We start from the raw sequence: 20,609 nt of genomic DNA, 5'->3' as shown, positions 1-20,609 counted from the left end.
TGGACCCAGGACACAACCTGGATGGATCCCAGCCCAGAGACAAAACGGATCCTGGACAAAACCCCCACAAAAAGACTCTAAATGGACCCAGGGCAGAGCCTGGATGACCCCTGGATGGATCCCAGATGACCCCTGGATGGATCCCAGATGGCCCCTGGATGGGTCCCAGCCAGATCCCATTTGGCCCTTGCACCTGCTTTGGGATTTTGAGGCTTTTCCCCTTTTTTTCTGCAGCTTTTCCTCGATGACACCAAAGTGAAGAACTTCATCACTTGCTTCAAAGGTACTGGGATCCCCCCAAAACCCCCCCAAATCCTCCCCCTCAAAAATGACCCCTCAAAATGCCCCCAAAAACCAAAATCCCCCCAAAATTATCCCCCAGATCCTCTCTGACCCCTTCCAAAGACCCAAATCCCACCCTAAAACCCCCACAAATAAGCCTCCCAAATCCTCCCAAAAAACCAAACCCCAACTCCCCCCGACCTCAAAAGCCCCCAAATCCCAACAATCCCCCTCAAATCCCCCCAGAGCATCCCAAAACCTCCCAAATCCCCCCCAAAAAGCCTCCAAATTCTCTCCAACCCCCCCAAAAATGTCAAAATCCACCCAAACCCCCCAAAATATCCCCCCAAACAATCCCCAAAGTCTCCAAATCCCCTCAAATCACCCCAAAAAACACAAAAGCCCCCCAGAAACCCCCAAATCCTCTCCAGTCCCTCCAAAATAAATCCCCCAAAAATCCCAAAATCCCCCAAATCCCCTCCAACTCTCTCCAAAAGCAATCAAAATCCCCCCAACCCCCCCAAATCTCCTCAGAACCCCTCCAAAAAACCAAATCACCCCAAAATCCCTCCTCCCCATCACCATTCAGTAGCGTTTTAGCCTTAATTAGGGTCTTTAATTAGAGACTCATCTTTATTTGGGGTCTCATCTGTATTGGGGGGGCTGTGGAGTGGGGAGAAGATACTCTCATCCCCTTCATTGCCTTTGTAGGTGCCAAAACATCCTCCTCTCAACCTAATTTGCATATTAATCACCGCCTTAATTAACCACTTCCTGCCCTTAATTGCTCCCAGGCACTTGGTAACACTGATCCCTACTCACCCCCCCCCCCCCCCCCCCCGTGTCCTGTCCCCCCCCCCCCCGTCCCCCAAACCTCCCTCAGCCCCTTCAAATCGCTTTCCCATTAAGGAACACCCCCCTTTCTCCGGTGTTAATTAGGGGAGGGTTAATTAACGAGGGTGTGAGGTTAATTAACGTTGCCTTCCTCACTCACCTGGAGCTGAACCCCGGCAGCCTCTATGGGAGGGTTCATTATGGAGAATTGGGGGTTAGTTAGGAGGGTTGGGGTTAATTAGGAGGGTGGGAGTTAATTAGGAGGTTTAGGGGTTGATTAGTGGGGTTACTTAGGGTCCATCCTGGCAGGTATCACCTTCCTCTTCCTCACTCCCTTAGCAGTGGTTGTTCTGAGCAGCTCTAATCATGAGAGGACTGAGGGTTGGAGGTTAATTAGGAGGGTTGGAGGTTAATTAGGAGGGTTGGGGTTAATTAAGAGCACTGGGGGTTAATTGTGGGAAGGGGTTATCCCAGCAGACGTTGCCTTTCTCATCTTCTTCTTCCTCACCCTCCCTTAGAATCGCAGCGGTTGTTTTGAGGGGGTTAACCATGGGGGGACTGGGGGTTAGTTAGGGGCGTTGGAGGTTAATTAGGGGGATTGGAGGTTAATTAGGAGCACAGGGAGTTAATTCAGGGAAGGGGTTAATGATGGTTTATCCCAGCAGACGTTGCCTTCCTCCTCCTCATTTTCTTCTTCCTCACCCTCCCTTAGAACCGCAGTTGTTCCAAGGGGGTTAATCATGGGGACACTGGGGGTTAGTTAGGGGGGGCTGGAGGTTAATTAGGAGGGTTAGGTTAATTAGGAGCACACAGAGTTAATTGTGGGAAGGGGTTAATGATGGTTTATCCCAGCAGACGTTGCCTTCCTCCTCCTCTTCTTCCTCACCCTCCCTTCGCAGCCCCGCAGCGGCCGTTCCCGAGCGGCGATGCGGCTTAATTAAAAGGGGGGGCTGTTAATTAAGGAGAGGCGCGGGTTAATGAGGGTCCATCCCGGCAGACGTGACCTTCCTCACGTTCTTCTTCACGCGGCTGGAGCGGAACCGCAGCGGCCGCTACGAGCGCGAATTCCCGTTCGTGTCCCGCTGCGGCGCGGAGCGCAACCTCCTGCGCTGCGAGCACAGACCCATCGTCTTCACCCGCCTCCTGCCCCCGGACGCCTCCTCCTCAGCCTCCTCCTCCTCCCGCCGCGCCGTGCTGTCGTTCTGCGGCGGTGGGGAGCGGCTGGCCGTGCCTTTCCGGCCCGAGGCGCTGGTGATGCTGCCGGAGAACGGGCGCTTGTACCACCCGGCGCCGGGCTGGGCGGGGGGCGCGGGGCCGGTGCGCTCGGCGCTGGCTCTGGAGTGGGGGTCCCGCTTCGAGTACGAGCAGGGGCCGGAGCAGCCCCCGACTCACTTTTGGTGGGAGGGGAAGAGGTATCGGCTCACGGGGGAGCTGGTGCAGCTGCTGCGGGGAGGGGAAGGGGCGGGGGAGGCGGAGAGCGGCGGGGCCGCGGGGCGGGGGTGAGGCTTGGAGGGGGTGGGAAGGGGCATTGCATGGCCCCGGGCGAGGAGGAGGAGGAGGCAGAGCTGGTGCTCAGCCACACCGTGTGGCTGATGCTGTGGTGAGGTGGGCGTTGCTGGTGCCAGGGATGTGGGTGTTGTGTGTGGGTCCCCCACTGTGATATTAAAGGTCTTTGGCAATTGAAATGAGCCTAGAGGTGATGGGTGCCACTGCAGCAGTGTGGGTGCAGCTGTGGAGAGGTTGGTGCTGCTATGGTGAGGTTGGTGCAGCTGTGGTGGGTGACACGGTGCTACTGCCACAGTGTGGGTGTCCCCACGGGTGCTGCCACGGTGACAGTGTTGCTGCCACACTGTGGGTGCCACTGTGGTGATGTTGGCTGGTGTGTAGAGGGAAGGGAAGTTCTTCAGAGGGATGTGGCCATGGGCTGAGGTTGCCCGAGGGCAAGGAGCCAGCAGCGTGCCCAAGGGGGCAAGAAGGCCAGTGGCAGCCTGGCTGGGCTGAGCAGTGGGGTGGCAGCAGCCCCAGGGCAGGGATTGTCCCCTGTGCTGGGCCCTGGGGAGGCTGCAGCTCCAGGGCTGTGCTCAGTGCTGGGCCCCTCACTCACTGCCACAGGGACACTGAGGGGCTGCAGCTCTAGGGCTGTGCTCAGTGCTGGGCCCCCTCACTCACTGCCACAGGGACACTGAGGGGCTGCAGGGAGAGAAGATGCACTGGGAAGCTCTGGGCTAAATGAGGGTACCTGAGGCAAAGGTTCAGTCTGCAGAGAAGGAGGCTCAGAGGAGACCTGATCACTCTGACTCCCTGGCTGTGGCTGAGAGGGTCGGTCTCTGCTCCCAAGTTAAAAGCTACAGGCCAAGAGGAAAGGGGCTCAGGGTGCCCCAGGGGAGGTTGAGGCTGGAGCTGAGGCAGAACTGTTTCCCTGAGAGGGGTGTCAGCCCCTGTGCCAGGCTGCCCAGGGAGCTGGGGGAGTGCCCAGCCCTGGAGGGGTCCCAGAGCCGTGGGGCTGAGGTGCTTGAGGGCCGTGGCTCAGTGGTGCCTGTGGCACTGTGGGGTCAGGGTTGGACTCCAGCAGCTCAAAGGGCTTTTCCATCTGTAATGATTCTCTGGTCAGTGCCCTGTGTGCCAGAACAGCAGCCAGCTCTCTCCTTGGTCCATTAAAAGCAGAAGAGCTCCATCCCCTCCGCTGAGCTCTGCCACTTCCTCCTGCCAAGCATCCCAGGAGGACTTGGGTTAATCAGGCAAGGTGGGGTTGGCTTTAATGAACTCACCATAAGCGAGTGGCACAGCCCAGAGCCCGGCACAGCGCCCCGAGGTGAAGCTTCCCTGGGGGGGGGATGCTACAAGCTGAAGTAGTCGATGGCTCCGTAGCGCTGGAGGCTGGTCGCCCACACGGCGTCTGCTCTACCCGCGCTCGCCAGCAGCCGGCACAGCTCCGCCGGGAAACCCTCCTCCCCCTGCGTGGGGGTGTGGTGGCCGGAGCCCCGCGGCGGCTGCGAGTAGCCCACGAGGCGCAGGTCGGGCAGGGCCGCGCAGGGCCGGGCCAGGCCGCCCAGCGCCGCCGGGCTCAGGGGGGTGCCGAGGAGACCGAGGCAGCGCAGGCGGCGTCAGCGGCGCAGCGCCGGCAGCAGCAGCTCCAGCTCCGCGTCCCCCAGCTGACACTCCAGCATCTCCAGCTGCAGCAGCGAGCACGAAGCGGCTTCCAGCAGCGTCCGCAAGGGTTGCAGGAGTCTGGGGGACGTGAAGTTGTGGCCGCTCAGGTCCAGCTGGAGCAGGGAGGGCGCGTGGAGGCTCGAGGACAGGAAGATGAGGTCGGAGGGGAGCAGGCAGCAGAAGGCCAGCGCCAGACTCTCCAGGGGAGTCTGCAGCCCGCTGGGAGGACAGGGTGGGGTGGCAGAGTGAGTGGGGAACCCCCAAAGCACCCCCAAACCACCACGAGGCTCCCCCACCTCCAAATCCCCTGAGGCCCTCCCCAAACCAGCCACAGACCCCTAAAACCCTGAGGCTGCCCAAATTCCACCCCCAGGATCCCCCAAAATCCCTCAGCTCCCCCACAGTCTCCCCCAACCCCCGTGAGGTATCCCCAACCTCCTGAGACCAGACCCCTGAGCTGAGGCAGAGCTGCTCTGGGACTCCATCTCCTCATAAGTGTAGACAGTTGCACAGTGCCAAACTGGGCAACTCCCCTAAAACCCCCTGAGCCAAGGCAGAGCTGCTGTGGGACTCCATCCCCTTTTAAATCTTTGCCCACAGGGTGTAGACAGTTCCCCAATGCCAAACCCCAACCCCAAAACACCCTGAGGCTGCCCAAAACATCTTCAGGCACCCCAAACCCCTCTTTTATGCCTCCCCTGAGCCGAGGCAGAGCTGCTGTGGGACTCCCATCTCCTCTTAAATCTTTGCCCACGGGGCAAATGCCAAACCTTCCCCCCAAAACCCCCTGAGACCAGCCCCCTGAGCCGAGGCAGAGCTGCTGTGGGACTCCATCCCCTCTTAAATCTTTGCTCACAGGGCAAATGCCAAACCTTCCAAACCCTCTCCCCAAAACCCCCTGAGACCACCCCCTGAGGTAGTGCAGAGCTACCGATGGACTCCAGCCCCTCTTAAATCTGCCCCCACAGGATGTGGGTGATGCCCCAATGCCACCCCCCCACACACACACATTCCCTCCCGCTGCAGCGTGTGAAGGTTTTGGGGTCCCTCCCCCAGCGGGCAGCTTACCCCAGGAGCTGCCTGAGTCTCCCAGAAAGCCTGGAGGAGTACAAATCGAGTTCCTTGAGGGCAGGCAAGGCCCGGAGGTGAGCGGCCAAGCAGCGGATGCCGGCGTCCGTGCCCGGGGGCTGTGCGGCGCACGTCCACGTTGCTGTAGGGCAGCTTGAGGCTGCGCAGCGCGGGGAAGCGGCCGAGGTGAGGCAGCACTGCGCACAGACCCGCCAGCCCCAGGTTGTTGAAGCGTGAAACAACTCTGCGGACGGCGGCAGGCTCCAGGGAGTCCAGCAGGGAGACGACGGTGGAGACGGAGAGCTCCTCGGCGTGGAAGTCGCGGCAGAGCAGGCGCAGGGGGGCGCAGGGCGAGCGGAGGGTGGCGCGCAGCAATAGGCGCGTAGCAATAGGGCACCCCTAAGCCAGCCCCCATCAATAGGGCATCGTATAGCACCCCTAAGCCAGCCCCCATCAATAGGGCATCCTATAGCACCTCTAATCCAGCCCCCCATCAATAGGGCACCCCACAGCACCCCTAGATCTGCACCTCATCAATAGGGTACCCCTAACCCAGCCCTCTCTCAATAGGACCTCCCATAGCACTCCTAATCCTATCCCCCATTAATAGGGCACCCTATAGCACTCCTAACCCAGCTCCCCATCAATAGGGAACTCCAGGGCAGGACCCATGACCCACCCCTCTTAATGAGGGGTACCCCCAGCACCCCATAAAGGAAGCCTACAGCAGGATCTCCAACACTCCCCTTCTCTCCCTGGGCCCCCCTGTGCTGCCCTCACACCCCTCGACCCCCCTCAGCTGCCCTCACCCCCCCTCGATCCCCGGGGTCCCCTTCAGCTGCCCTCATCCCCCCCAATCCCCGGGGTCCCCTTCATCTGCCCTCAACCCCCTAATCCCCGGGGTCTCCCTCAGCTGCCCTCACGCCTCCCCAATCCCCGGGGTCCCCTCAGCTGCCCTCACCCCCCCCAATCCCCGGGGACCCCTCAGCTGCCCTCACGCCCCCAGTCCCCGGGGACCCCTCAGCTGCCCTCACCCCCCACAATCCCCGGGGTCCCCCTCAGCTGCCCTCACCCCCCCCCAATCCCCGGGGTCCCCCTCAGCTGCCCTCACCCCCCCCCAATCCCCGGGGACACCTCAGCTGCCCTGATGCCCCCTCAATCCCCGGGGACCCCTCAGCTGCCCGCACGCCCCCAATCCCCGGGGTCCCCCTCAGCTGCCCTCACGCCCCCAGTCCCCGGGGACCCCTCAGCTCACCTCCCGCCCGCCGCCCCGCTCCCGCCGGGCCCCTCACGGCCGCGCTTCCAGGCATTGGCACTGCACCCCGGCACCGCCCCTCCGCCAATCAGAGCGAGAGTTTCACCACGGAAGGCGGGCCCGGCGTCATTACTAGGTGCCGCCTGCCATCCTCGCCCGCCCATTGGCTGCCGCCGTGTCTGTCATCGCTTCCTCCCTTCTTATTGGCTGAAGGGCGGCGGCAGCGGGAAGTTCGATCTGAGCCCCAGACGCTGCGGTCCCTGCGCGGCTCCGGGAGGTCTCGGATCGCCCCGGGCCGGGGAACGGCCCCGCTCCGCACGCCATGGAGCGGCAGCGGGAGGTCAAGGCCCTGCTGAAGAGCTGGGAAGCGGCTTTTGTCCGGGAGCAGCGGAGGAAGCCCGGCCAGGTGCCCGCTGCGGGGGGCGGGGATGGGGAGGGGCGGCGGGGCAAAGTGGGTTTTTAATGGGGTTCTGAGGGGAAAGGTGGAGTTTTGAGAGGAAAAGTGAGGGGTTTTGTGAATTTCTGAGGAACGAGTGGGAATTGGGAGGAGCTTGGAGGGGAAAAGTGGGGTTTTGGTGGAGTGTTGAGGGGAAAAGTCGGGGTTTGGTGGACTTGTGAGATACAAGTGGGATTTGAGTGGAGCTCTGAGGGCGAAAGTGGGGGTTTTGTGGAGTGTTGAGAAGAAAAGGGGTTTTAGTGGAGTTGTGAGTGAACAAGTGGCGATTTGGAGGATTTTTGAGGGTAAAGGTAAGTTTTTGGTGCGGTTCTGAGGGGAAAAATGGGTTTGGGCAGAGTTTTGAGGGCAACAGTGGGTTTTACTGGAGTTTTGAGGGGAAAAGTGGGCGTTTGGTGGAGTTTTGAGGGGAAAAGTGGTTTTTTTGTGGGGTTCTGAGGGGAATAAAGGTTTTTGTAGAGCTTTAAGGAGAAAAGAGTGGGGTTGGTTGTCTGCTGAGGGGGAACAGTGGAGATTTGTGGGGTTCTGAGGGGAAAAGTGCGGGCTTGGTGGAGTCTGGAGTGGAAAAGTGGAGGTTCGGTGGGGTTTGAGGGCGAAAGTGGGTTTTTGATGGGGTTCTGAGGGGAAAAGTGGAGTTTTGGTGGAGTTTTCAGATGAAAAGTGGGGTTTTTTTGTGGAGTGTTGAGAAGAACAGTGGGTTTTACTGGAGTTTGGAATGAAAAAGTGGGGTTTTGGTGGAGTGTTGAGGGGAAAAGGGGTTTTAGTGGAGTTTGGAGTGAAAAAGTGGCGATTTGGTGGATTTTTGAGGGTAAAAGTAGGTTTTTGGTGTGGTTCTGAGGGGAAAAATGGGTTTTGGTGGAGTTTTAAGGAGAAAAGAGTGGGGTTGGTTGTCTGGTGAGGGGGAACAGTGGAGATTGGTGGGGTTCTGAGGGGAAAAGTGCGGGCTTGGTGGAGTCTGGAGTTGAAATGTGGAGGTTCAGTGGGGTTTTGAGGGCAAAAGTGGGTTTTTGATGGGGTTCTGAGGGGGAAAGTGGAGTTTTGAGAGGAAAAGAGGGGAGTTTGTGAATTTCTGAGGAACAAGTGGGAATTGGGAGGAGCTTGGAGGGGAAAAGTGGGGTTTTGGTGGAGTGTTGAGGGGAAAAGTGGGGGTTTGGTGGATTTCTGAGATACAAGTGCGATTTTAGTGGAGCTCTGAGGGGAAAAGTGGGGGTTTTGTGGAGTGTTGAGAAGAAAAGGGGTTTTAGTGGAGTTGTGAGTGAACAAGTGGCGATTTGGAGGATTTTTGAGGGTAAAAGTAAGTTTTTGATGTGGTTCTGAGGGGAAAAATGGGTTTTGGCAGAGTTTTGAGGGCAAAAGTGGAGGGTTTGTGGACTTCTGAGGAACAAGTGGGAATTTGGAGGAGCTTTGAGGGGATAAATGAAGTTTTGGTGGAGTTTTCAGATGAAAAGTGGAGTTTTGGTGGAGTGTTGAGGGAAAAAGTGGGGTTTTGGTAGAGCTTGGAGTGAAAAAGTGGGGGGTTGGTGGGTTTTTGAGGGTAAAAGTGGGGTTTTGGTGGGGTTCTGAGGGGAAAATGGTTTTTTTGTAGAGTTTTAAGGAGAAAAGAGCGGGATTGGTGGTCTGCTGAGGGGAAACAGTGGAGATTGGTGGGGTTCTGAGGGGAAAAGTGCGGGCTTGGTGGAGTCTGGAGTGGAAAAGTGGAGGTTCGGTGGGGTTTTGAGGGCGAAAGTGGGTTTTTGATGGGGTTCTGAGGGGAAAAGTGGAGTTTTGGTGGAGTTTTCAGATGAAAAGTGGGGTTTTTTGTGGAGTGTTGAGAAGAACAGTGGGTTTTACTGGAGTTTGGAGTGAAAAAGTGGGGGTTTTGTGGAGTGTTGAGGGCGAAAGTGGGGGTTTTGTGGAGTGTTGAGAAGAAAAGGGGTTTTAGTGGAGTTTGAAGTGAAAAAGTGGGGATTTGATGAATTTTTGAGAGTAAAAGTAGGTTTTTGGTGTGGATCTGAGGTGAAAATGAGTTTTTGTGGGGTTTTAAGAGGAAAAGTAAGGTTCTGGTGGAGTGTTGAGGGCAAAAGTGGGGTTTTGGTGAGATTCTGAGAGGAAAGAATTGGGTTTTGATGGTGTTGTGGGGAGAAAGTGGGCTTGTGGTGTAGTCTTGAGAGGAAAACTGGGTTTTGGCAGAGTTTTGAGGGCAAAAGTGGGGGATTTGTGGACTTCTGAGGAACAAGTGGGAATTAGGAGGAGCTTTGAGGGGGAAAGTGAAGTTTTGGTGGAGTGTTGAGGGAAAAAGTGGGGTTTTGGTGGAGCTTGGAGTGAAAATTGGCTGTTCAATGGGTTTTTGAGGGCGAAAGTGGATTTTTGATGGGATTCTGAGGGGGAAAATGGATTTTTTTGTGGAGTTTTAAGTGGAAAAGTGGAGGTTTGAGAAGAAAAGTGGGGATTTGGTGGACTTAAGAGGAACAAGTGGGATTTTGGAGGAGCTTTGAGGGGAAAAGTGGAGTTTTGGTGGGGCTTTTAGATTAAAAGTGTGGGTTTGGTGTATTTTTAAGGGCAAATGTGGGATTTTGTGGACTTTAGAGTGGTAAGGTGTGGGTTTGGTGGATATTTGGGGCAAAAGCGGGGTGTCTTGTGGTTCTGAGGGAAAAAGAGAGGGTTTGGTGGTCCACTGAAAGGAAAATGAGTTTTTGTGGAGTTTTAAGGGGAAAAGTGGGGTTTTGGTGGGGTTTTAAGATGAAAAATGCAGTTTTGGTGGAGTTTTCAGATGAAAAGTGGAGTTTTCGCTGCCCTCACGCCCCCCCCAATCTCCGGGGTCCCCCTCAGCTGCCCTCACCCCCCCCAATCCCCGGGGTCCCCTTCAGCTCCCCTCACCCCCCCCAATCCCCGGGGTCCCCCTCAACTGCCCTCACCCCCCCCAATCCCCGGGGACCCCTCAGCTGCCCTCACCCCCCCCAATCCCCGGGGTCCCCCTCAGCTGCCCTCACGCCCCCAGTCCCCGGGGACCCCTCAGCTCACCTCCCGCCCGCCGCCCCGCTCCCGCCGGGCCCCTCACGGCCGCGCTTCCAGGCATTGGCACTGCACCCCGGCACCGCCCCTCCGCCAATCAGAGCGAGAGTTTCACCACGGAAGGCGGGCCCGGCGTCATTACTAGGTACCGCCTGCCATCCTCGCCCGCCCATTGGCTGCCGCCGTGTCTGTCATCGCTTCCTCCCTTCTTATTGGCTGAAGGGCGGCGGCAGCGGGAAGTTCGATCTGAGCCCCAGACGCTGCGGTCCCTGCGCGGCTCCGGGAGGTCTCGGATCGCCCCGGGCCGGGGAACGGCCCCGCTCCGCACGCCATGGAGCGGCAGCGGGAGGTCAAGGCCCTGCTGAAGAGCTGGGAAGCGGCTTTTGTCCGGGAGCAGCGGAGGAAGCCCGGCCAGGTGCCCGCTGCGGGGGGCGGGGATGGGGAGGGGCGGCGGGGCAAAGTGGGTTTTTAATGGGGTTCTGAGGGGAAAGGTGGAGTTTTGAGAGGAAAAGTGAGGGGTTTTGTGAATTTCTGAGGAACAAGTGGGAATTGGGAGGAGCTTGGAGGGGAAAAGTGGGGTTTTGGTGGAGTGTTGAGGGGAAAAGTCGGGGTTTGGTGGACTTGTGAGATACAAGTGGGATTTGAGTGGAGCTCTGAGGGGAAAAGTGGGGGTTTTGTGGAGTGTTGAGAAGAAAAGGGGTTTTAGTGGAGTTGTGAGTGAACAAGTGGCGATTTGGAGGATTTTTGAGGGTAAAGGTAAGTTTTTGGTGCGGTTCTGAGGGGAAAAATGGGTTTGGGCAGAGTTTTGAGGGCAACAGTGGGTTTTACTGGAGTTTTGAGGGGAAAAGTGGGCGTTTGGTGGAGTTTTGAGGGGAAAAGTGGTTTTTTTGTGGGGTTCTGAGGGGAATAAAGGTTTTTGTAGAGCTTTAAGGAGAAAAGAGTGGGGTTGGTTGTCTGCTGAGGGGGAACAGTGGAGATTTGTGGGGTTCTGAGGGGAAAAGTGCGGGCTTGGTGGAGTCTGGAGTGGAAAAGTGGAGGTTCGGTGGGGTTTGAGGGCGAAAGTGGGTTTTTGATGGGGTTCTGAGGGGAAAAGTGGAGTTTTGGTGGAGTTTTCAGATGAAAAGTGGGGTTTTTTTGTGGAGTGTTGAGAAGAACAGTGGGTTTTACTGGAGTTTGGAATGAAAAAGTGGGGTTTTGGTGGAGTGTTGAGGGGAAAAGGGGTTTTAGTGGAGTTTGGAGTGAAAAAGTGGCGATTTGGTGGATTTTTGAGGGTAAAAGTAGGTTTTTGGTGTGGTTCTGAGGGGAAAAATGGGTTTTGGTGGAGTTTTAAGGAGAAAAGAGTGGGGTTGGTTGTCTGGTGAGGGGGAACAGTGGAGATTGGTGGGGTTCTGAGGGGAAAAGTGCGGGCTTGGTGGAGTCTGGAGTTGAAATGTGGAGGTTCAGTGGGGTTTTGAGGGCAAAAGTGGGTTTTTGATGGGGTTCTGAGGGGGAAAGTGGAGTTTTGAGAGGAAAAGAGGGGAGTTTGTGAATTTCTGAGGAACAAGTGGGAATTGGGAGGAGCTTGGAGGGGAAAAGTGGGGTTTTGGTGGAGTGTTGAGGGGAAAAGTGGGGGTTTGGTGGATTTCTGAGATACAAGTGCGATTTTAGTGGAGCTCTGAGGGGAAAAGTGGGGGTTTTGTGGAGTGTTGAGAAGAAAAGGGGTTTTAGTGGAGTTGTGAGTGAACAAGTGGCGATTTGGAGGATTTTTGAGGGTAAAAGTAAGTTTTTGATGTGGTTCTGAGGGGAAAAATGGGTTTTGGCAGAGTTTTGAGGGCAAAAGTGGAGGGTTTGTGGACTTCTGAGGAACAAGTGGGAATTTGGAGGAGCTTTGAGGGGATAAATGAAGTTTTGGTGGAGTTTTCAGATGAAAAGTGGAGTTTTGGTGGAGTGTTGAGGGAAAAAGTGGGGTTTTGGTAGAGCTTGGAGTGAAAAAGTGGGGGGTTGGTGGGTTTTTGAGGGTAAAAGTGGGGTTTTGGTGGGGTTCTGAGGGGAAAATGGTTTTTTTGTAGAGTTTTAAGGAGAAAAGAGCGGGATTGGTGGTCTGCTGAGGGGAAACAGTGGAGATTGGTGGGGTTCTGAGGGGAAAAGTGCGGGCTTGGTGGAGTCTGGAGTGGAAAAGTGGAGGTTCGGTGGGGTTTTGAGGGCGAAAGTGGGTTTTTGATGGGGTTCTGAGGGGAAAAGTGGAGTTTTGGTGGAGTTTTCAGATGAAAAGTGGGGTTTTTTGTGGAGTGTTGAGAAGAACAGTGGGTTTTACTGGAGTTTGGAGTGAAAAAGTGGGGGTTTTGTGGAGTGTTGAGGGCGAAAGTGGGGGTTTTGTGGAGTGTTGAGAAGAAAAGGGGTTTTAGTGGAGTTTGAAGTGAAAAAGTGGGGATTTGATGAATTTTTGAGAGTAAAAGTAGGTTTTTGGTGTGGATCTGAGGTGAAAATGAGTTTTTGTGGGGTTTTAAGAGGAAAAGTAAGGTTCTGGTGGAGTGTTGAGGGCAAAAGTGGGGTTTTGGTGAGATTCTGAGAGGAAAGAATTGGGTTTTGATGGTGTTGTGGGGAGAAAGTGGGCTTGTGGTGTAGTCTTGAGAGGAAAACTGGGTTTTGGCAGAGTTTTGAGGGCAAAAGTGGGGGATTTGTGGACTTCTGAGGAACAAGTGGGAATTAGGAGGAGCTTTGAGGGGGAAAGTGAAGTTTTGGTGGAGTGTTGAGGGAAAAAGTGGGGTTTTGGTGGAGCTTGGAGTGAAAATTGGCTGTTCAATGGGTTTTTGAGGGCGAAAGTGGATTTTTGATGGGATTCTGAGGGGGAAAATGGATTTTTTTGTGGAGTTTTAAGTGGAAAAGTGGAGGTTTGAGAAGAAAAGTGGGGATTTGGTGGACTTAAGAGGAACAAGTGGGATTTTGGAGGAGCTTTGAGGGGAAAAGTGGAGTTTTGGTGGGGCTTTTAGATTAAAAGTGTGGGTTTGGTGTATTTTTAAGGGCAAATGTGGGATTTTGTGGACTTTAGAGTGGTAAGGTGTGGGTTTGGTGGATATTTGGGGCAAAAGCGGGGTGTCTTGTGGTTCTGAGGGAAAAAGAGAGGGTTTGGTGGTCCACTGAAAGGAAAATGAGTTTTTGTGGAGTTTTAAGGGGAAAAGTGGGGTTTTGGTGGGGTTTTAAGATGAAAAATGCAGTTTTGGTGGAGTTTTCAGATGAAAAGTGGAGTTTTCGCTGCCCTCACGCCCCCCCAATCTCCGGGGTCCCCCTCAGCTGCCCTCACCCCCCCCAATCCCCGGGGTCCCCTTCAGCTCCCCTCACCCCCCCCAATCCCCGGGGTCCCCCTCAACTGCCCTCACCCCCCCCAATCCCCGGGGACCCCTCAGCTGCCCTCACCCCCCCCAATCCCCGGGGTCCCCCTCAGCTGCCCTCACGCCCCCAGTCCCCGGGGACCCCTCAGCTCACCTCCCGCCCGCCGCCCCGCTCCCGCCGGGCCCCTCACGGCCGCGCTTCCAGGCATTGGCACTGCACCCCGGCACCGCCCCTCCGCCAATCAGAGCGAGAGTTTCACCACGGAAGGCGGGCCCGGCGTCATTACTAGGTGCCGCCTGCCATCCTCGCCCGCCCATTGGCTGCCGCCGTGTCTGTCATCGCTTCCTCCCTTCTTATTGGCTGAAGGGCGGCGGCAGCGGGAAGTTCGATCTGAGCCCCAGACGCTGCGGTCCCTGCGCGGCTCCGGGAGGTCTCGGATCGCCCCGGGCCGGGGAACGGCCCCGCTCCGCACGCCATGGAGCGGCAGCGGGAGGTCAAGGCCCTGCTGAAGAGCTGGGAAGCGGCTTTTGTCCGGGAGCAGCGGAGGAAGCCCGGCCAGGTGCCCGCTGCGGGGGGCGGGGATGGGGAGGGGCGGCGGGGCAAAGTGGGTTTTTAATGGGGTTCTGAGGGGAAAGGTGGAGTTTTGAGAGGAAAAGTGAGGGGTTTTGTGAATTTCTGAGGAACAAGTGGGAATTGGGAGGAGCTTGGAGGGGAAAAGTGGGGTTTTGGTGGAGTGTTGAGGGGAAAAGTCGGGGTTTGGTGGACTTGTGAGATACAAGTGGGATTTGAGTGGAGCTCTGAGGGGAAAAGTGGGGGTTTTGTGGAGTGTTGAGAAGAAAAGGGGTTTTAGTGGAGTTGTGAGTGAACAAGTGGCGATTTGGAGGATTTTTGAGGGTAAAGGTAAGTTTTTGGTGCGGTTCTGAGGGGAAAAATGGGTTTGGGCAGAGTTTTGAGGGCAACAGTGGGTTTTACTGGAGTTTTGAGGGGAAAAGTGGGCGTTTGGTGGAGTTTTGAGGGGAAAAGTGGTTTTTTTGTGGGGTTCTGAGGGGAATAAAGGTTTTTGTAGAGCTTTAAGGAGAAAAGAGTGGGGTTGGTTGTCTGCTGAGGGGGAACAGTGGAGATTTGTGGGGTTCTGAGGGGAAAAGTGCGGGCTTGGTGGAGTCTGGAGTGGAAAAGTGGAGGTTCGGTGGGGTTTGAGGGCGAAAGTGGGTTTTTGATGGGGTTCTGAGGGGAAAAGTGGAGTTTTGGTGGAGTTTTCAGATGAAAAGTGGGGTTTTTTTGTGGAGTGTTGAGAAGAACAGTGGGTTTTACTGGAGTTTGGAATGAAAAAGTGGGGTTTTGGTGGAGTGTTGAGGGGAAAAGGGGTTTTAGTGGAGTTTGGAGTGAAAAAGTGGTGATTTGGTGGATTTTTGAGGGTAAAAGTAGGTTTTTGGTGTGGTTCTGAGGGGAAAAATGGGTTTTGGTGGAGTTTTAAGGAGAAAAGAGTGGGGTTGGTTGTCTGGTGAGGGGGAACAGTGGATTTTTGATGGGATTCTGAGGGGGAAAATGGATTTTTTTGTGGAGTTTTAAGTGGAAAAGTGGAGGTTTGAGAAGAAAAGTGGGGATTTGGTGGAGTGTTGAGGGGAAAAGTGTGGTTTTAGTGGACCTTGGAGTGAAAAAGTGGAGATTTGGTGGGTTTTTGAGGGCAAAAGTGGGTTTTTTGTGGGATTCTGAGGGAGAAAAAGGGTTTTTTGTAGAGTTTTAAGGAGAAAAGAGGGGCGTTGGAGTTCTGCTGAGTTGGAAAAGATGGAGATTGGTGGGGTTCTGAGGCACCAGTGGGATTTTGGGGGAGCTTTGAGGGGAAAAGTGGAGTGGGGAAAAGGCTCCAGAGGAGCATGGCATCACCATCCCATAGGCTCCAGAGGACCATGGTATCACCATCCCCACCTTATGGGCTCCAGAGAACCATGGCATCCCCATCCCCATCCCACAGGCTCCAGTGGACCATGGCATCACCATCCCCACCCCATGGGACCCATTGAACCATGGCATCACCATCCCCACCCCATGGGCTCCAGAGGACCATGGCATCACCATCCCGACCCCACGGGACCTCCAGCCTCTTTCCATCACCACCCTTGAGGCCCATGGGGTTCCACCATCCTCATCCCCACTCTGTGGCTCCCCAGGACCTGTGGTGGCCACCTCGGGGTGGGGGTGGCCGTGGGAGGTCACTCACTCGCCCGTGAAGCCTTTGGAGATGGAGTGGAAGGAGGTGAGTTCCACCGAGTCCAGGTAGGGCGGCCCCATCTCTGTCAGCACCTTCCTGAAGGAGTGGAAGGCCGAACCCTCAGCATACACGTTGTCCTGGTACACCTGGAGGAGGGGGGAAACTGGTGGGGTTACCTAGATGTTGGGGTCCACCTCACATACCCCCCGAGTCTGAGGGTCCCACTCACCTCGTCAGCCATGAGGAAGAGCCTCTCCTCGAAGGCGAATTTGATGACGGCCTCAATGCACTGACGGCTCTGGACCTGCCCTGGGAGGGGGGAGAAGGGGGGAGGTTGGCATAGCGGAGTGGGGGGGTCCAGTCCCACTCCCACCATGGGTTTGGGGGGCCCAGTCCTGCTCCTGATGGGTTTTGGGGGGCTCAATCCCTTTTCCTGATAGGTTTGGGGGCCCAGTCTTGCTCCCTATGGGTTTGGGGTATGGGCTCAGCCCCACTCCTGATGGGTTTTAGGGGGCTCAGTCTAGTTTCCCATGGGTATGGGGGGGCTTAGACCCCCTCTCCTGATAGGTTTGGGGGACCCAAACTGCCTCCCTATAGATTTGGGAGGAGAGTCATCCCCACTCCTGATGGGTTTGGGGGGGCTTAGCCCCTGCTCCTGATGGGTTTTGGGGCCTTCACCCCACTCCTGATGGATTTGAGGGTACTCAGTCCCACTTCCTATGGCTTTTGGAGGGTCTCAACCCAGTTCTTGGGTATGTTTTGGAGGTCTTAGTAGGACCAGTAAAGCACTGGGGGTCTCAGAATGGGACTGGGAGGGCACTGGGAGCTCACAGCCCTGCTACCAGAAGGGTATTGGGGGCTCCCAGTCCAGCCCTATGTCCCAGTCGTGGGGTCTCAAACTTCAAACTTGAGGTCCCAGTCCAGGGGTCCCAGCCCTGAGGTCCCAGAGCAGTGATGGTGCCACAAAAACAGTTTTGGGGTCCCGGTTCAGGAGGAGTCTCAGCCCAGGGATCCCAGCTTCAAACTCAAGGTCTCAGCTCCAAATTTGGGGGCTCAAATCAGGGGTCTCCAGATCAGCCCTGGGGTCCCAGACCAACCCTGATGTCCCATCACTCTCCCAGGGTCCTATCCCTGGAGTCCAGTCCTTTCCCAGACCCATCCCACCCCAGAGTCCCATCCCAATTTCAGAGTCCCATCTTATTCCCAGGGTCCTATCCCTGGAGTCTGATCCCTTCCCAGTCCCATCCCATCCCCAGGGTCCCATCCCAGTCCCAGGATCCCATCCCATCCCTGAGATCCCACCCCTGGAGTCCCATCCCATCCCTGAGGTCCCATCCCAGTCCCATCCGATCCCATCCCTGGGGTCCCATCCTAACCTCAGGGTCCCATCCCACCCCTGAGATCCCACCCCTGGGGTCCCATCCCACCCCTGTGGTCCCACCCCTGGGGACCCATCCCATCCCAACCCTGGGGTCCCATCCAGTCCCATCCCATCCATTCCACCCCTGGGGTCCCATCCCATCCCAAGCCTGAGGTCCCAGCCAGTCCCATCCCATCCCATCCCACCCCTGGGATCTCATCCCATCCCTGATTTCCCATCCCACCCCTGGGATCTCATCCCATCCATCCCATCCCACCCCTGGGGTCCCAACCCATCCCACCCCTGGGGACTCATCCCACCCCTGGGGTCCCATCCCATCCACCCCTAGGGTCCCATCCCATCCCAACCCTGGGGTCCCATCCAGTCCCATGCCATCCCACCCCTGGGATCCTATCACATCCCATCCCACCCCTGGAGACCCATCCCACCCCTGAAGTCCTATCCCTGGGGTCCATCCCAACCTCACAGTCCCGTCCCACCCCTGGGTTGCATCCCACCCCTGGGGTCCCATCCCAGTCTCATCCCACCCCTGGATTCCATCCCAGTCCTATTCCCATCCCACTCCTGAGGTCCCACCCCTGGGGTCCCATCCCATCTCACCCCTGGGGTCCCATCCCATCCCAACCCTGGGTCCCCATCCCATCCCAACCCTGGGTCCCATCCCATCCCACCCCTGGGTCCCATCCCACCCCTGGGGTCCCATCCCACCCCTGGGGTCCCATCCCAACCTCAGGGTCCCATCCCAACCCTCGGGTCCCATCCTGTCCCATCCAATCCCATTCCATCCCACCCTTGGGGTCCCATCCCACCCCTGACGTCCCATCCCAACCCTGGGGTGCCATCCCATCCCACCCCTGGGGACTCATCCCACCCCTGCGGTCCCATTCCATCCCATCCCACCCCTGGAGTCCCATCCAGTCCCATCCCACCCCTAGGGTCCCATCCCACCCCTGAGGTCTCATCCCATCCCATCTCACCCCACCCATGGGGCCCATCCCACCCCTGAGGTCTCACCTGTGGGGTCCCATCCCATCCCAACCCCTAAGTCCCATCCCATTCCATCCCACCCCTGGGGTCCCATCCCACCCCTAGGGACCCATCCCACCCCTGGGGTCCCATCCCATCCCACCCCTGGGATCCAATCCCATTCCATCCCATCCCACCCCTGGGATCCCGTCCCATTCCATCCCATCCCAGCCACTGGGGTCCCATCCCATCCCAGCCCTGGGGTCCCATCCCATCCCAGCCCCTGGGGTCCATCCCACCCCTGGGGACCCATCCCACTCCTGAGGGTCCCATCCCACCTCTGGGGTCCCATCCCACCCCACCCCAGGGGTCCCATCCCATCCCTGGGTACTCATCCCACGCCTAGGGATCCATCCCAACCCCTGGGGTTCCATCCCATCCCACCCCTGGGGTCCCATCCAGCCCCATCCCACCCCTGAGGTCCCATCCCACCCCCCCTCGAGGACTCATCCCACCCCTGGGGTCCCATCCCACCCCTGGGGACCCATCCCAACCCTGGTGTCCCATCCAGTCCCATCCCACCCCTGGGGTCCCATTCCATCCCACCCCTGGGGACTACTCCCACCCCTGGGGTCCCATCACATCCCATCCCACCCCTAGGGTCCAATCCCATCCCAACCCTGGGGTCCCATCTAGTCCTATTCCATCCCACCCCTGGGGTCCCATCCCAACCCTGGGGTCCCATCCAGTCCCATCCCATCCCACCCCTGGGGTCCCATCACATCGCATTCCACCCCTAGGGTCCCATCCAGTTCCATCCCATCCCACCCCTGGGGTCCTATCCCATCCCATCCCACCCCTGGGGTCCCATCCCATCCCAACCCTGGGGTCCCAGCCAGTCCCATCCCATCCCACCCGTGGGGTCCCATCCCATCCCATCCCACCCCTGGGGTCCCATCCCACCCCTGGGGTCCCATCCCAACCTTGGGGTCCCATCCAGTCCCATCCAATCCCATCCCATCCCACCCCTGGGGACTCATCCCATCCCACCCCTGGGGACTCATCCCATCCCACCCCTGGGGTCCCATCACATCCCATCCCACCCCTGGGGTCCCATCCAGTCCCATCCCATCCCAACCCTGGGGTCCCATCCCAACTTCAGGGTCCCGTCCCAACCCTGGGGTTGCATCCCACCCCTGGGGTCCCATCCCAGTCCTATCCCATCCCACTCCTGAGGTCCCACCCCTGGGGTCCCATCCCACCCCTGGGGTCCCATCCCATCCCATCCCTGAAGACTCATCCCACCCCTGGGCTGCCATCCCGTCCCACCCCTGGGGTCCCATCCCACCCCTGACGTCCTATCCCAACCCTGGGCTGCCATCCCATCCCACCCCTGGGGACTCATCCCACCCCCGGAGTCCCATCCCATTCCATCCCATACCACCCCTGGAGTCCCATCCAGTCCCGTCCCATCTCATCCCACCCCTGAGGTCTCATCCCATCCCATTCCATCCCACCCCTGGGGTCCCATCCCACTCCTAGGGACCCATCCCACTCCTGGGGTCCCATCCCATTCCATCCCATCCCACCCCTGGGGTCCCCTCCCATCTCACCCCTGGGGTCCCCTCCCATCCCACCCCTGGGGTCCCATCCCACCCCTGGGGTCCCATCCCAAACCTGGGGTCCCATCCAGTCCCATCCAATCCCATCCCATCCCACCCCTGGGGACTCATCCCACCCCTGGGGTCCCATCACATCCCATCCCACCCCTGGCGTCCCATCCCATCCCACCCCTGGGGTCCCATCCCAGCCCTGGGGTCCCATCCCATCCCACCCCTGGGGTCCCATCCCATCCCAACCCTGGAGACCCATCCCACCCCTGAAGTCCTATCCCTGGGGTCCCATCCAACCCCTGGGGTCCCATCCCATCCCTGGGCTCCCATCCCAATCTCATCCCACCCCTGGATTCCCATCCCAGTCCTATCACATCCCACTCCTGAGGTCCCACCCCTGGGGTCCCATCCAACCCCTGGGGTCCCATCCCACCCCTGGGAACTCATTCCACCCCTGGGGTCCCATCCCAACCCATCCCATCCCATCCCATCCTGGGGACCCATCCCATCCCAACCCTGGTTTCCCATCCCGTCCCATCCCAACCCTGGGGTCCCAACCCGTCCCATCCAGTCCCATCCCATCCCTGGGGTCCCATCCCAACCTCAGGCTCCCATCCCACCCCTGGGGTCCCATCCCTGGGGTCCCATCCCACCCCTGGTGTCCCATCCAGTACCATCCCATCACATCCCACCCCTGGGGTCCCATCCCATCCCACCCCTGGGGACTCATCCGACCCCTGGGGTCCCATCCCATCTCAACCCTGGGGTCCCATCCAGTCCCATCCCATCCCATCCCACCCCTGGGGACCCATCCAGTCCCATCCCACCCCTGGGGTCCCATCCCATCCCACCCCTCGGGTCCCATCCCACCCCTGGGGTCCCATCCCATCCCAACCCTGGGGTCCCAGCCAGTCCCATCCCATCCCACCCGTGGGGTCCCATCCCATCCCATCCCACCCCTGGGGTCCCATCCCACCCCTGGGGTCCCATCCCAACCTTGGGGTCCCATCCAGTCCCATCCAATCCCATCCCATCCCACCCCTGGGGACTCATCCCATCCCACCCCTGGGGACTCATCCCATCCCACCCCTGGGGTC

The 20,609-nt window shown here is 58.0% G+C and overlaps 1 protein-coding gene across 1 annotated transcript; it reads left to right on the top strand.

The window, feature by feature from the left end:
* Window positions 1-237: 237 nt before the first annotated feature.
* Window positions 238-2,635, top strand: LOC133625624 (UPF0598 protein C8orf82 homolog; the record flags this gene model as incomplete). Its single annotated transcript, XM_061998100.1, has 2 exons — window positions 238-283; window positions 2,114-2,635. Coding segments are annotated over 2 exons (552 nt in total), but the record flags the coding sequence as incomplete, so codon positions are not given.
* Window positions 2,636-20,609: the final 17,974 nt, after the last annotated feature.

This window comes from Colius striatus, chromosome 6 (genome assembly GCF_028858725.1).
Source record: "Colius striatus isolate bColStr4 chromosome 6, bColStr4.1.hap1, whole genome shotgun sequence".
Taxonomy (NCBI): Eukaryota; Metazoa; Chordata; class Aves; order Coliiformes; family Coliidae; genus Colius; species Colius striatus.
Note: the sequence above shows the minus strand (reverse complement) of the source record. Positions and strands in the feature narration are given on the sequence as shown.